At 39.4% G+C, this 16,756-nt stretch overlaps 1 protein-coding gene across 8 annotated transcripts in view; it reads right to left on the bottom strand.

The window, feature by feature from the left end:
• Nucleotides 1-1,862: 1,862 nt before the first annotated feature.
• OSBPL6 (oxysterol binding protein like 6) overlaps nt 1,863-16,756 on the bottom strand; it is a 316,099-nt gene continuing 301,205 nt past the window's right edge. For all 8 annotated transcript variants that reach the window (XM_029605885.1, XM_029605886.1, XM_029605887.1 and 5 more), the window contains one exon: nt 1,863-6,764. In XM_029605885.1, the coding sequence (XP_029461745.1) occupies nt 6,656-6,764 (109 nt within the window). In that variant the 3' untranslated portion in view covers nt 1,863-6,655. The remainder of the gene's footprint in view (nt 6,765-16,756) is intronic.

Below are 16,756 nucleotides of genomic sequence, written 5' to 3'. Positions count from 1 at the left end.
TTCACTTAGCAAGTTTTTATATAATTTAGAAAGTAAACCAGTTTTAGGATGAAATTTCTAAATATCCCCATCAAAGTTAACCGCTACAAAAATATCACCTCCCAACTGCAATAAAGAATCAATATAGTGGTGCGTTAAATTTTATTTTATAGCTTTTGTGCTTTATTTTAATTCAAATACTTTTTTTTATTGAATTTTACTATAGATAATAACAAACCAATCTAAGTTTAGTGAGTTGCTCCTGCACACCATCATAAAATTCGGCATATAACATGTAACTTTCTATCCTGTTCTTTTCCATTTCCTCCTCTCTATCCGTTCTAATTAAACCGATGTGATGTCCATACGAACTTCGGTATATAAAAGTGCTAAATAAATAAATAAATATAACAGTAAACTCAGTCTAATAATTCCACAAAAGCCCAATCCCCTCCTCTCCCTTGTGCTTTATTTTAAACTTTTAATTTGGCCTTTGGCCAGTGACGTCAGCAGAATGTGGCCTTATCAGTACAATCATGCTAGGGGCTTCCCAAGCCCCCCCCCCCCCCCGATGCCTAGACATGCCTCCTCAATGCAGCGGCAACTTCCCCAAAGTTGCTGATGCTCAATATGGCCTTCCCCAAAATGGTGCATGCTAAACTTAATCACTGCTGCAGCCCTGCACATTATTTAAACTTGAAAACTGCTGATATATGATGTATCGATCAATAGTACCTAGACAAACACATCATATTTTGATGGCTGAGAGACAAAATGTATTTATACAGTAGAATGTGGCTCCTCATATGAGGAGCCCTGCACATTATGGCAGACCAGGATTGCCATAGCACCTAAATAGCTGTTCTCTTTGGCCGTGCCCCATCTCAGCCTCTCAATGCCATGGAGAGCCCTGGCTCGGCTCCCACGGCCCACTGACATCAAGCTGACAGCCACTATCAGCAGCCACACTGTTACCCCCTCCCCAGGGACCCCAGCCATCCTCACCACCTAGGGCAGGTAAATAAATTATTTTTATACCCCTATTCACATAATTATTGGTTTCAGGAGACAACATTAGTTTGATTATATATCTGCATCTCTGAAGTCATATACCTTAGGATTCCAGCAAATGACTTGTTTCAGCTGTGGTCCACAAAATAAGCAATGTGATTGGGTATCTATCTCCTCACCATTTTAGTATCTTTCCCCCTTTTCTATTTCCCACTGCCCTGCCCCTCATCCTTTTTCCTCTCCTAGTCTTTACCTTTTTACAGTGACAACTCCAGGGTTGGTGCTCTCATTAGGCAAACTAGTTGGTTGCCTAGATCACCAACATTTTGTAAGTGGCAAAATTCTCCCACATAAGGCCCAGAGGGATGCTGTGCTAAAGCCAATACCAAAGGGAGCACTGTGCTGAAGCCACTGCCACCATAAGGAGGGAGTCTGCTGGAGCTATCATGAACAGGTAAGTAGGGGGAGGTGGATTCATGACCATAGGCTCACTTATGTCATCAAATATTCTTGCCATTGGCCCTGGGCAGCTCTCAGCTAATTCTTTCTCTCTGGCTCAGTGACAACAGAGGCTCTTTAACACAGGCCTCCACTGTGTTTCAGCAAACATATTTATTGTAGTTTGAAGAAAATGCTCATCTGCTGCAGACTTGGTAAATATATATATATATATATGCCCTTAGCTCATATTGATATTAAGCTGATCAAAAGTCAATCTATATGGATTGTTAAAACTATAACTATGAAGTTACTTTTACAAACAAAGCAATGTTTGAACATAAAGGCCTGACATTTCAAACACCAGAAAGAGAGAGATCGTTCTTTACACATAGAGCAAGAAATGGACAGAGTTTTGGTACGCAGAGTCAAGATTCAGTGAGTGACTAGTCCTTTATTATGAGTGAAGTAATGCAGGTATTTAACAGCTGCAACCAACTTCCTCAAAATACAATACAACATTCTAGCAAGCAGTTGTTTCTCTAAAATTCATAATGAAAATAAAATGATAGCGCTTTAAAAAGATCCCCTAGATAGATATGCCCAAGGATACACATAATTTACACTGATTTACTAAACATATTAATATTTTAAGGCATGAATAATGGCATATGAATAGGACTTCCAGAAAAGTGCTATGCTTTAATAAGCCTTGGAATTGGGATTCATTGATCAGCTATTGGTGTTGAATGAAATGTGTATAATTAGCTGCTGGAAATTCTTGTTTGCCTAGGATTTAATTATATGCAGGGGAAGAGGATGGAGAAGACCTACTGGCGAAAGTGTCTCTATTCTGTGAAATTCAGAGGTGTACAAATAAAGAAGAAAAGAAATTATACACAGAAATAAATGTCTGCAGAACACAGCCAAGTACCCCCTTGAGCTGGCACAAATATATTTTTGCATCATGAGGAAAAAATGCTGCCGGGCCAGGAATTTTGCATAACTGAGGCTACAGAAAGAACACGTTTCTCTTTTGTAGTGAAATGGACTGTTCGTATACATAAATATGCTTTTATTAAAAACTACCTGTGCTATGGGTTTAAAGTAAATTCAAGAATAGTTTTGGGAGTATGCATAAGTTATGAGCCAAAATCACCCTAAAGCAAATAAGGAAGAAAGTAGCAAAGCCATAGGAATTTCATCAAAACAATTTTAATCACATAATGTTGCTAATAAAGAAAGACAAAGGCAAAATGAGTTGGTTTATCTTTTTTCATTATTAAGCAGCATTATATAATTAAAATTATATTAATTGCATTTCATATTCTTTGCTTCTTTCTATCTCATATACATAGATATACAGTACATCCTTTCTATATCATCTACCCTTCATCCTTGAAAAAATAAATGCACTATATAACAAATTGTGCATGGATATACCATAGTTGTTTATATTTTAGTCTCTGTATTTTCCAGTCCAAAATATTGAGTAATGGGTTATGGGATGTTATTAAAGTGCTATTTTGTGGATCAGGATATAACAGCCAGCCCGCAGCCTACCTTTCTTTTCCCCTGACCTCTAATCCCCTCTTATTAGCATGCCTTATAACAGAGGAGGCAGTTCTCACACCCCATGGTACCTACAGACCCCCTGGATACTTTGTATTTGTAGGCCTGCAAGTTGAGTCTCAATAGGGAGTTCCCATGCAGTAGTTCTTTTTGACACTTCCATCGTGGCATGGTGCCGCAGGGATTTTTTTTTTACCCCACTTCCTTTTTAGATGTAAAGTAAACCGAGGATTTCTAAATGAAATGCAAGCTTGTATTTGCCAGGCTCACCCTAACCCAAGGGAAAATGTAGACACTAGGGGTCAGGACCCCAAATGCAACTCCAATTGATGTTTTTGGGACCCCCAAGTGCCCCAAAATGGCAGCACTCTTCAGGTGCCAGTAGCATTACAGCAGGTAGGGGAGTGAGGGGATCAGGTGTGTGTGTGGGGGGGGGGGGGGGGGAATGTGTGAGTGGTTAGAAGGGAGGAAATGAGAGAGGGAATGGGGGATGGAATGAGAGGGAGGGGCTGACAGGATCAGTTGGTGATGATAATAAGGACTTTGGAGAGAGAGAGGATCAGCTGGATGGTGAAAAGGTTTGGATGATGCAGAGGTTGAGAGAGGGGTCCTCTGGGGAGGATGCAAGTTGAGAGAGGGGATCATCAGCTGGAGTGGGGAGAGAGTGAGGACTGATTGTTGGAGTGGGATCACCCCCCCCCCCCCCCCGCTAATTTGTTTTGATTGACTTCTGGGGTCATATGAATGTTCGAGTGCTAAAATGGGGTCATACTAGATAAAGGTTTGTAAAGCCCTGGCATGTATGCTGCGGACAATGTACATCTTTCCCCACATCAGGAGGACGTGGGAGGAGGGAATTTCAAAAAATTATTTTCCGATGAGTAAACACTCTTGCTTTCCTGCAGAAATCCCATTGAAAGCTGCCCCCTTCCCGCCACCGTCTCAGAATAAAAGATTGGGGGAGACAGTCAGAAATGCCATGGACATATCATGTTATGGGGCTTCAGCAGTAAATTATTATCCCTGTTCAAAAGCATGCGCACAGAGGCAGATATGAAATATATCTATTGCTATTCTTCCTTCAGTGCAGAGACCATGCTTTATCTTATTTTAGGGGGGGGGGGGGGGAACCTCTCTTACTGTGAAAAGTAAATTATTTTTTTTTAAAATTAATGGTCCAATATGGGGGAAATTTTCAGATGGGCCATGTGGCTGTGGAATGTGCAGCTACTTTCCACCCATGGAAGAGAAATGATGAGGGGAGAGGGATAAAAGAGGGCAATTTTTATACAGGACCATCTACTGTTATTTAGCTGGGTGCATGACTTTGAAAATTGCCCTCTACAATTAGACAAGAGATTGGAAGAAAGAAACAGAAGGCACATTTTTACTTACAAGCCTTTTCAACTAATACCATGATGTTAGCATTTTATGAAGTGCTGCGGGGGTTGTGCACGTATCTTTACACGCACAAGATAGAGGCATTCCTGGAGAAAGAGTTGGGGCAAGGAAATCATTTACGCATATACTTTGGATTTTCGGACGTATGCGCATAAATGTACACATACATGCGTTTACACCTGCTCTGAAGAAGGTGTAAACTGTGTACATTTAAGTCTGGCACTGTTTCAGAACAAAGCCCTAATTTTCAAAGTGGACTTTGAAAATACGGGCTAAAGTGTGTGAGTACTTTCTACTCAGACTTTAGCCCTACGTGCACTGTTTTAAAATTGGGCTCTGAATGTTCCAGAAATAATCTTCAATTCATTTACAATTTCCACAGCTTGGCAACATTTAAAAAAAATTCAGCCTTTCAATCTTCTTTCTTTTTGAACTGGTGGCTTTCAGCTTAACCGGAACCTGCTCTCACTAGGGCATGGATGCCACGAGCCTTCAGTTGCAGTTGCTCAGGGTTATTGATCCATTTTTTGTATTTTCTCACCTCTCTCCCTTTACAATCCAGTTATTACAGCAGCTGTCCATGGTGGAGGGCCTCCAGGCCATGGCTGCCTTTGGAGCCCAAAAAGCATCCTGAATAATTCCTGCAGGTGTCACTTTTTGAAGAGCTGCATTCCCTCCACACTTCTCAGAGGCTGTGAGTGCATCCTCTACAGCATCCCCAGCACCTGCTGGCTTGATGAGCAGAATCTAGGTCTGGGAACTGAACTCAGGTCTCCTCTATGGCAGTGCACAGCCAGCTCCACATCCCTACAGTCTTGAGATGTCATTTAACATTCTAGTTTTGCTTTTTTTTTTTTTAATTTGCGCTTCTTATGCCACTTCCTTCAAGCATGGGAAGAACATTTTAATTTTTACAGTATATTTAAAAATAAATGTTTATATACTTGTTCTGCTAGTCAGGAAGGGCTTAAATTAACACTTTGCATTACAATCCAGTTGCTTTGAGACTATCAAGAAAATAAGCATCTGCTACTGAACTTTAATTTTCAAAGTTAAAACTATACATTTTAAATACATAGTTAAAATAATTGTACTACTTTGGAAACTGAATCTTATCAGTTTTGTTTCTTTTCTTTATAAATTTTCACTTAAAATTTGTAGATTCAATATGTATAAAATTGCAAGTGATGTTTACAGTACCATTCTGCTTTGGGAGATATTCTCTTCTGAAATCTCCCTGTGATTTCACATTACTGCAAAGCTCTTAGGAATTCATATATATAAACAACGTTAGGTAAGCATGGCAAAAGGACTTAGAGTTTCATTTCAAAATAAGTTCTAAATACTACATCTATACATCATTCATGTAGGTATATGGTGTGTATATATACATGTGTGTGTATGTATGTATACTAAAATAATTCACTTGATTAATATATTTTATGACTGGGAACCTGAGACTGATTCTCAAACAAAATTCTAAATAATCTAGTATTTTTTGTTTGTTTTAAATCAATCAAATAGTTTTTTCAAAATAAAATACAGCATTCTAGCAAGCATTTGTTTGAAATGTATAATGTTTAAATCAGAAGGCTTTAAAAAGATCCCCTACATAGATATGCCCAACTTACAATGACTTATTGTACATATTCATATTTTAAGGCATGAAAAATGGTATATGAATATAATTTACAGAAAAGTGCAGTTTTTAACCCTTTGGTACTTGGTTGCAAGTGATCAGCAATTACCAACCAAGTACTTGGTGATCAGCAATAGTAAAAGCAGTTATCAGGCAGCAAAGGGTTAAAAGGGGCTAGTGGTAGCCACAGTTTAAGTGTATCAAATGACAATTCTGAAACCAAAACCAAGACTCCCAAGAGATTTTCATAATGTGGAAGGCTCTACGTAAAACAGATGGATGTGCTTCCATGGTTACGCTCAGGATCTGCTTTCACTTCTCCATCTGAGAGTCGGTAACTCTTCCGGATGACTTTGCAAAGGTTTCGGCGGCTTTCCCTCATTCTCACACATGGAGGTTTGCAAAGCAAAAGTATGTCTGCAGCAAAATGCACAGGATCCAAAGAGTGGTCTAAGGCCTGGCTTAATGCACTTTTAAAAGCTCATTGAAAAGACTAGAAAAGCAAAATGCCATATCTGCTGAGCCACAAGCCACACTCAGCTATACCAAACCTAATTCTGCATAGTTATTCATCTGCTCAGTGGTCTGTTGCTACTGATGATCTGCATGTTCAGTTTACCAGAGCACAGGCAAGTCTACTTTACTAAAACCAGGGTCCCTTCGCACTTCCCAATAGGTGTCATTAGAAACCCAAGATTCTTTATGATTGGCATCAATAACTTTTCTGCAAAATAAAAACAAGAGGAACAAGGATGAGAAGGTTATCACAAACCTTAGCTGATACTTAAATATTTGTATGGTTAATACTGTATATTTAACATGAAGATCCAAAGGGTGTATGACACAAAAAAAACCCCATAGTATAAAAACAAATATGCTCATCACCATGATTCTACTCTAATACCATTAACTATTAAAATGTGTGATACAAACATTTTGATTTCTCATCTTTGTGGAATTGAAATTAATAATATCCAGCACAGCTATTTTAACTGGCTTGTGTTCTCTGATGTAGTTTGAATTACTTCTTACATCCTTGCATATATAAGAACTATTTGGGAACATCATTAACAGACTGTAAATCCACTTTTGTGAAATATATAGTATATATATATATATATATATATATATATATATGTGCCTACATCTCCTGATATATGTGGAGAAAATTAATAGTATGCTTAGGACTATATTAATAGAACACTGCAGATGTCTATAAATGGGGAAATGTACTGCTTTGATGTTGATCATTTTATTCAAAATGAATATGCCTTTGATTCTTTTACCTGCTTTGTTACAGATCAGGTCAAGACTGACTGGCTAACTGGTGATCGAGTCCAGATCCTGGAACAATGGTGAATTACATGGTTGAACACTGTATGCTGGAAGGATTTAATTCCGATCTTAATCTGGAGTGGCTTCTTTGACCGTATGTAATTTCCTTTGTACTCTGGAATCAAACCAGGGAACTTCTACAGGGCAGTGCACAACTGTAACTGAGGCACTGGGCCAGCCCATCTTAAGTCTTAAATCTCATATCATATGGCTTTTGATGCAGACCCTGTACCATTTTGGTAGGTTTTTCTGAACTGCGTCTAGCCTCTCCTTTCAAAGGTACAGCCTCTGGGATTGGACCCTAGATTCTAGATAAAGACTCACCAATGACCTGTATAGAGGCATTATTACTTTTTTTTAATGTTTGATGGTTATGCAACCAGCATCCCTCTTGCTCTGATCACTATCTTATCACGCTGTTTCACTATCGAGATTATCAACATAATCACCTGGAAGCTTCTCTCCTTGATGCACATTAGTATCTCACCCCTGTCATGTACTGCTCCCTTGGATTTTTGCAGCTGAAATACATGATTCTATACTTTGTTGCATTTAATTTTAACCACAAAGCACTCAAATATTATTGAACTTTCTTAGATCATCTCTTATTCTGTCCACTCTGTTTTAGATCCTAGTCTCATATGCAAAAAACAAACTTTTTCTTGTAACTTCTCCATGATATCACTCACAAAGATTGAAAAAATAGCCCCAGGGCAGATACCTAGGGTGCTCTATTAATTACCCTTTTTTCCTCACAGAAAATGCCATTTACCATAACTTTCTGTTGTCTATTGCTCAACCAGTTTCTAGTGCAGGCCACCAACTTGTGGCCCAGTCCAGTTTATTTAGGAGCCTTTTGAGGATAGTATCAAAAGCTTTGCAGAAATCTATTGAAAATCACATGAAGCACCCACCCTATATATATAATTCTTTAGGCATCCATTAAATAAATTGACCATGATCTTCCTTTTGTAAAACCATGCTGCTTTGGACCCTGCAACCCACTAAACTGTAGATACTTCACTAACCATTCCTTTAGTAGATCCTCAAATAATTTTCCCACTTCCGAGGGAAGATAACAAGCCAGTAGTTTCTATCTCCTTTTATGAAGATGAACAACATCCACCATTCTGCAGAATCACAGCACCACTCCTGTCTCCAAAGATCTTTTGAACAGATCCATCAGCAAACCTTCCAGAACCTCTCTGAATTCCCTTAATATCCTAGAATGTATACTATCCAGCTCCATAGAGTGTTTACCTCTTGAAAAATCTTACTTCCAAACATGTTATTTACAGATGATCTTTTCTGTAACATAGTGAAGGTCAGTATGAACTCCAAGCATATTACTCCTACTCTTTATAAGCTCCATTGGTTTCCAGTTTTCTACAGAATACAATATAAAGTCTATGTTATGGTCCATAAACTGCTTAACATAACTTCATTTCCCTGGACCAATGCTTTTTTTTTTTTCAAATGTATTTATTGGGTGAATCACACACATTGAACAAACAACAGATTAATAATATAACACAGCAATTTCACCCACGTTGGACCAATGCTTTATTACAGATTAATCAGCCTACAAGGACTCCAAGGTCGGCTATGCGACTTGCTAGATATTCCATCTATAAAGCATGCCCGCCTAGTTGAAACTAGAGACTGTGCATTTTCGGTCATAACGCCCTCTTTATGGAACTCTTTCCCAGAATGTTTACGGCAGACTGATTGTGCAAAGACTTTAAAAACTTTACTGAAGGCTTTTTTAATCAAACAAGCATATCCTTGATACTTTATTTTGTGCATCCTGTATTTTGGTGGTAACAGTATTGTTATATTTTTCTGTATCCCAATACAGCTCGTTATCTAGTTTTTTGTTTTGTATTGTTTTTTATATTTTGTATTCAACTTTTTATGAATGCAATTTTTTACATCGCTTAGTGCTATTGCTTAAGCAGTCAAATTTTAATAAACAAACACGCTGCAGCTTTGTATATCTTTCATAGATGCTTGTACTTTTCTTTGCATTAGAGATAGCTACAGATTTTGTAAAACAGGGGTTCTCAACCTGTTCTTGGGATACACCTAGCCAGTCAGGTTTTCTGGACATTCATAATGAATATGCATGAGAGATCTGCATGCACTGCCTCCAAAGTATGTAAATCTATCTCATGCATATTCATGGTGGATATTCTGAAAACCTGATTGGCTAGGTGTGCCCTGAGGATTGGGTTGAGAACCATTGTTATAGAATGTCATTTAACAAATGATGGAACAGGTCTGCTTGGTCTTTTATATAATTCTGAAATACAATATGAAATCCAACAGGAACTGATAGCTTTGAGGATGGTAGACCTACTTTTCTCACTCTATAAAAATAAGCACATGTTCAGATTTATTTTAAAAGGTGTTCTTTGTAAACAAAACTTTTAAGCTCTTTTAATATCTAAAGAATGAAGTGCCTTCTCCTCAGACAAAAGTGGATTAGGATACAGACCTGTCAACACAATCTCTTGATTAAAGTACAAAGCAGAATTAATGTTTTTCAATAAATGATGGAAAAGTGTCTTGAAAAAACAGTGTGAAGTAGACTTTGCAGAGAAAAGTGTTGAATTTACTCTTCTTGCTGAAAATATAGCATCCAAGAAAAATAATACTGATTCTCAAAGGAGAGGCTAATAGAACTTAATGATTCAAAAGGAGGATGCATAAAAAAGTTCCAAATCAGATATAAATCCCATGAAGAAAGTGGCATAGAAATTTTAGAACTTACTAACTTAGCATTGTTACAAAACTTTGACAATATTTGTATGAGATGAAAGGACTAGTTTCCTTAACAATTCTGCCTTGTAAAGTTGTATTCTTCATACATACAAAGTAACATAGTAATGTCGGCAGAAAAAGACCAAATGGTCCATCTAGTCTGCCCAGCAAGTTTCTTATGGTATTTATTTATTGAAAAGAATTTTTATCCCACTTATAACATTCCAGGTAAGCTAAGCGGGTTACAATTCAATAAAACAATATTCACATTAAAACCATATACATCTTATAAAACAAACGACAAAAACCTGAACCTGTAATGCTCATAACACAGGCAGTTAACTACTGTTTACATCTCCAAAGGCTTCCTAAAACAGTAAGGTGGTCACTTTTTTTCTAAAAATGTTAATATCAGACATAGCACACAAAGGTGCAGGCAGATTATTCCAAATTAGAGGCCCTATTACGGAGAATGCTCTATTCCTTATTTCTTCTAGACTAATGACCTTGATAGAAGGGACTTCAAGATAACCCAAACTGGGATTGAAGGGTTCTACCGAATACATAAGGTTGTAAAAGCTTAGACAAATAATGAGGACCCTCCATTTTAATTGATTTAAATATCAATACCAACACCTTTAACTGAATAAGTTGAAGGGGAAGCAAACAATGCAACTCATGTAACATTAGTGTAATATGATCTCAAAGGGTCCCATTTAATATAAGTCTAGCAGCAGAATTCTGTAACACTCTCAGGGCTCAAATGCTACAATTTGGGAGTTCTGTTTACAGGGCAAATCAATTGTCATAACAAAAGACTGTACCAAGATTCGAAAATCATTTCTCTCAAGGATGTAGCGTATATGGTGTAAAATGTGCAATTTATAAAAGCCAGTTTTCAGAACAGACCTTAGTTTATTTAGCAGCGCTTATAACCTGCCTCCTCCAACCAGTGTTCAGTGTGGGTAACAAATTTTACATTCTTAATAAATACAATAATATAACAATACTGATGACTGTTATCAGATCATTCTGTCTTTTCACACTTACCTCAGTTGTGAGTAGGCTATATTATAATGCTATTAACGCTCTCTCCACACCATGTCCTGTCTACTCCAATGATTCTCTTGTTCTGTATATATTGTACCCATCTCCTGAATATCACTTCATGCATCTGACGAAGTAGACACTGTCCTCAAAAGCTCATGCTTCAATAAATTGGTTTATCTACAAGGTGCAATCCGATTCCTGTCGTTTTATGCTGCACCAGACTAACACGGATATCCCTCTGAAGATTTTAAACCCTGAAAAGAAGCCCTTGCTTCCCATCTGTCAAATATGATTTAAATCATTGGAAGACTGATCCAATTCCCAGTTGTTCTAAATGGAATAAGAGTATATCATGGGATACCGTATCATAAGCAGCTGTTTTATCTAAATAAACGGCTATCATCAAAAAATCCTTATCCATCTGACAGAGTACAAAGTCCTATATTGAAACCAAATAAGGTTTCAGTACTATGCTTCTGTCTGAAACAGTATTGGAAAATATGTAAGATATTATTGGTCAAATAATCGTTGAATTGATTATAAACAATCTTTTCAGATAATTTTCCAAATTGTAATCAGATTTGATAAGACAACCACACTGCCAGCCAGTGACTCAGACACACACATCTGCTGTGGTGCTGCTTCTTTTGTGCTCAGTGACTGCCCATCCCCAGCACTGCTGCATCATTATGTAAAAGCTGATGTTTACTGCCAGCCATTCCTCAAATAGCACAAGCCTTTCCCATTCTCACCTCTTCTTGGCACCCTCACTCTCCAGAAGACTCACCCTTTCCACAGCCAGCTGCCTCTCAAAGCTCAGCTCAGCCACCTCAGACAGAAGTCTCACTAACATTGCTCATCCTCTCCCTTTCTGACAGTAGCTTGCTCCACTTCTCAGGGCCTTCCTCACTCCAGCACATACTCATTGATTGCGTGCTGCAGTCTGCTGCTTATATGGCTTGCTAGGCTCTGCTCTGCCTACCTTTTATTGGGGAAGTGAGGACTAGAAGTGATCCATACGCCCTGCTTCCTCCAGGGGCTTAAGAAAAAGAAAATTATACACTATAAGCATCAATGCTCCAGCTAAGACTGAGGAGAGCCTGGCCCATGACAAAATAGCTCCAAATCAAAATACTGCTTTCCCACAATGAGGAGCCAGGGCAGCCTGGACAGGTGCCAGAGAATTAGGCAACCTAGGCAAAACGTACAAACTTGCATCCCCTGGCCCCACTGTACATACACACACATACATACACATAATTAAAAATTATGCATTTGTAATAAGACTTCACATGAAAAATGGACAAAGTACGGTCTTCTGAAATAAAAATATCACAACATGTATACTACCGGTATATTTGCATGCATTGCTGTGATGCCAACAAGAAAATCCTGCAAAAAAGTAAAAAAGACACTTGGAATTCATATGGTATTAGGTCAATTGTAACGCACAGTGAGAGTAAGTGTGAGCTTGGCCCTCAGAAAGCCATGAATAAACTAAATTACAATTACAATATAGTAAACCTCCCATACAAAAACAGCACTAACTGCCAGCATTCAAACAATTAGAGCCCTTAACGGTTTGAGACAAGCAGAACACAAACAGACCTTCAATAAATATAGAATAAAAAGAGATCATAAAGTATAAACAGAAATATGCAGACAAAAACTAGAAATAGCAATAAGCTAGACACCGTATACAAAAAACAGAAACATTACTATTCCTCACAAAACATCAAATAAAACCAAGAAATATAAAACATACCGTATTTTCCGGCGTATAAGACGGGTTTTTAACCCCTTAAAATCTTCTCAAAAGTCGGGGGTCGTCTTATACGCCGGGGGTCGTCTTATAGGGCAAATAATTACCGTATTTTTTGCTCCATAAGATGCACTTTTTCCCCCCAAAAGTGGGGGGAAAAATATCTGCGTCTTATGGAGCGAATATAAAAAAAAATAAAAATCTAACAAAACCCCCCACCCTCCTGACCCCCACAAGACCTGTCAAAAGTCCCTGGTGGTCCAGTGGGGGTCCAGGAGCGATCTCCTGGGCTTGGGCCATCGGCTGCCAGCAATCAAAATGGCGCCGACAGCCCTTTGCCCTTACTATGTCACTGGGGTCGACCAATGACATAGTAAGGGCAAAAGGCCGTCGGCGCCATTTTGATTGCTGGCAGCCGACGGCCCAAATCCAGGAGATCGCTCCTGGACCGCCGCTGGACCACCAGGGACTTTCGGCAGGTCTTGGGGGGGTCAGGAGGGTGGGGGGTTGTAGAAAACTAATTTGGCAGATCTTGTGGAGGGGTCAGGAGGGTGGGGGGTTGTATTTAATTAATTTGGCAGGTTTTGGAGGGGTCAGGAGGGTGGGGGGTTGTATTTAATTTGGCAGGTCTTGGAGGGGTCAGGAGGGTAGGGGTTGTAGTTAATTAATTTGGCAGGTCTTGGGGGGGTCAGGAGGGTGGGGGGTTGTATTTAATTTGGCAGGTCTTGGAGGGGTCAGGAGGGTGGGGTTTGTATTTAATTAATTTGGCAGGTCTTGGGGGGGTCAGGAGGGTGGGGGAAGCTGAGGGATTAGTTTTAAAGGGTCGGGGTGGGTTTTTTGTTTATCAGCTCGGGTGCGGCCGATAAAAAAAACCCCGATCGGGCCGGACGAAAAAAAACCCATGATGTGAATCGGAACCAGAACCGATTCTGGTTCCGATTCACATCTCTATTACCGGTACCACCTCCTCTGCCTCTCAGATCTTGCACATGCACGTCTGCGCCGCTTCACTGCAGTCCTCAGGAGCGAGATCTGAGAGGCAGAGAAGGAGGTACCGGTAATAGGATACAAGGGTGGGCCAGAGGGATGCGTTACCGCTCTGATAGTCTTGGAGACAGGGAGAGCTGGGCAAGCAGGGAGAGCTGACCAATCCAAGCAGGATTTGTATACAACAACCAGCCAATCGCCGGTAAGGTACATCGCTTGCCGTGATTGGCTGGTTGTTGTATACTGGGTACCACATACAGTATGGTTATGTAGTGACACAGAAGGGTAGTCTTATACGGCGAGTATATCCCAAACTCTATATTTTAACTGGAAAAGTTGGGGGTCGTCTTATACACCCAGTCGTCTTATACGCTGGAAAATATGGTAATAGTAAAACTATATTTTAAAAAAGAACAAATATTTAAAAACATCCATTGTACCTGAAGACTGGAGGGTGGCCAATGTAACCCCAATATTTAAAAAAGGCTCCAGGGGCAATCCGGGTAACTATAGACCAGTGAGCCTGACTTCAGTGCCGGGAAAAATAGTGGAAACTATTCTCAAGATCAAAATCGTAGAGCATATAGAAAGACATGATTTAATGGGACACAGTCAACATGGATTTACCCAAGGGAAGTCTTGCCTAACAAATCTGCTTCATTTTTTTGAAGGGGTTAATAAACATGTGGAAAAAGGTGAACCGGTAGATGTAGTGTATTTGGATTTTCAGAAGGCGTTTGACAAAGTCCCTCATAAGAAGCTTCTACGAAAACTAAAAAGTCATGGGATAGGAGGCGATGTCCTTTCGTATTGATTATTACTCAGAGCCTATATAGAAAACCAACCATATCAAAATAGCACAATCTCTCAGACCTCAAACTTCAACAGCTCTGTATGAAAAGACAACACTGAGGAATAGCCTAGTGGTTACAGTAGCAGGTTGAGAACCAGGGAAGCTAGGATTCAGATCCTGCTTGTGCTACTTATGACCTTGGAAAAGTCATTGCCTCAGTTACAAACTAAAAGGGCATATTTACTAATGGTTTTCTCCCATTTTGTGTCTATGGGAAAAATGCTTAGTACCTAGGGTCCTTAGATTGTAAGCCCTCTGGGGACAATCTAAGGCAATGAATGTAACTCTCCTTGAGCTACCAACGAAAAGGCAGAAGAAATTAAAAAAAAAATTACTTCACCTAGCCCTAAAACACCTAAATAAACCTTTTAGTAGGAAAACAGAACAAGTTGGACTGCTACAGAACCTATACACTAGCAGAATACTTCACCTCCATCACACATACAGAACACAAACTCTCACCAAATACAGTAAAAGGAATCACAAATTAGAAACAGAAATATACAGACATAAACTGAATTTGTTCTTTATTCTGCTATCCACTCCGGCTTCAAAACTCCCCTGCCACCCTCATTCCTGTTTCCTTGCAGACAGGAGCAGAGTGGGAAACAAGAGAAGAGGAGAGGCTGGATTAGGGAGCAGGCAGCTTTTCTTTGCTTTGCACTATGTTCTGTCTGCTCCAGACTCATCTCCCTGCAACCTGTTCCTTGCATGTTGCCTGGGAGGGGAGTAGCTGAGCAGAAAGCAAAGGGCTATTCTTGGCTGCCTGAGATTCAGGGCACTGACCAATAGCCGATGAAGCTGGCCTTTGTGTATTTATGCCCATAGATTAAAGCAGCCTGCTGATGACGCTCCTTTGGGCTTGACACCCAGGGCAGCCGCCCCCCGCCCAGTCCTGGCTCTACCGACAGTGGCCAATCCAGGTCAGAAGTAACTGGCAGAATCCCAAAAGACCAAAGCAAAACTGGGCAGGAAGTCCTAATTAGCTTGTCGTCACCAGCCAGCTGTGCTCGAGTCAGCAGGCAGGTAGAAAAGTCTGGAGCCCTGCAAAAGGAGATCATTGATCTCAGGCTAGAGTGACTTGTACCCAATCCTTGGTGCAGGTTGTGTGAGAGTGAAATGGAACTCCCAGTTTTTCAGTACCAGACGCTCTGCCAGAAGAAATTCCAAAGTATCATGGCTATGAAGTGACTGGAAGGCGGAATATAAATCAAATAAATGACTAAATGGCTCAGGTGCTAACACATTTACATTTAAAGTAGGTTAGGCAATGCTAGTCTCAGGTTTTCGCTGAAGAATATAGTCACATTTTATCTAACAAAACAAGGCATTAAGAACAAAATCTACATGTTGAGTAGAACTCTCCTTCATTTAAGATGGTAAAAACCAGGATTCTTCATGTTTGTCTGTGTTTGAGATGAAGCTTAGGAACCCCTGAACTATGTCACAAACATGTGAGACAACCAGTATCCTAATTAGCCTCTTTTTCATTTGCTCTAAAACTTATCAACTAGCATTAATCTGACTAGATATGTGATATATTGCCTAATAGCCCCTAGAGTTGCATCGTAAACAACTTTACCATTGGAATGGAATGCAGTAAAATATGCACTTACAAAACACCCACTCATTGCAATCATGTATTAAATGTAAAGCACTTGCATTAGTTATACACCTTACACAAGACCTGTTAAGGCCTATTAATATATCTTTTATTTCAATTTGGAATAACTCTTTGCTTTTGTTTCTCAAGACACACACTCTGTCTAGTAATGGTTCCTAAGGTAGGATTGACATAGCTTATAATGTCTACTTTTTTAAGCTTATGGTTGAAATTTCAATTTACTGGTGATAAATGAGAAATTACTACTTACCTGATAATTTCCTTTGCTTTAGGACAATCAGATGAATCCAGAACAAGTAGGTTAATCACCTTTACCAGCAGATGGTGATGGAGCAAACTGAC

The sequence above is a fragment of the Rhinatrema bivittatum genome, chromosome 6, assembly GCF_901001135.1.
Source record: "Rhinatrema bivittatum chromosome 6, aRhiBiv1.1, whole genome shotgun sequence".
NCBI lineage: Eukaryota > Metazoa > Chordata > Amphibia > Gymnophiona > Rhinatrematidae > Rhinatrema > Rhinatrema bivittatum.
This window is presented reverse-complemented; position numbering and strand designations above follow the sequence as displayed.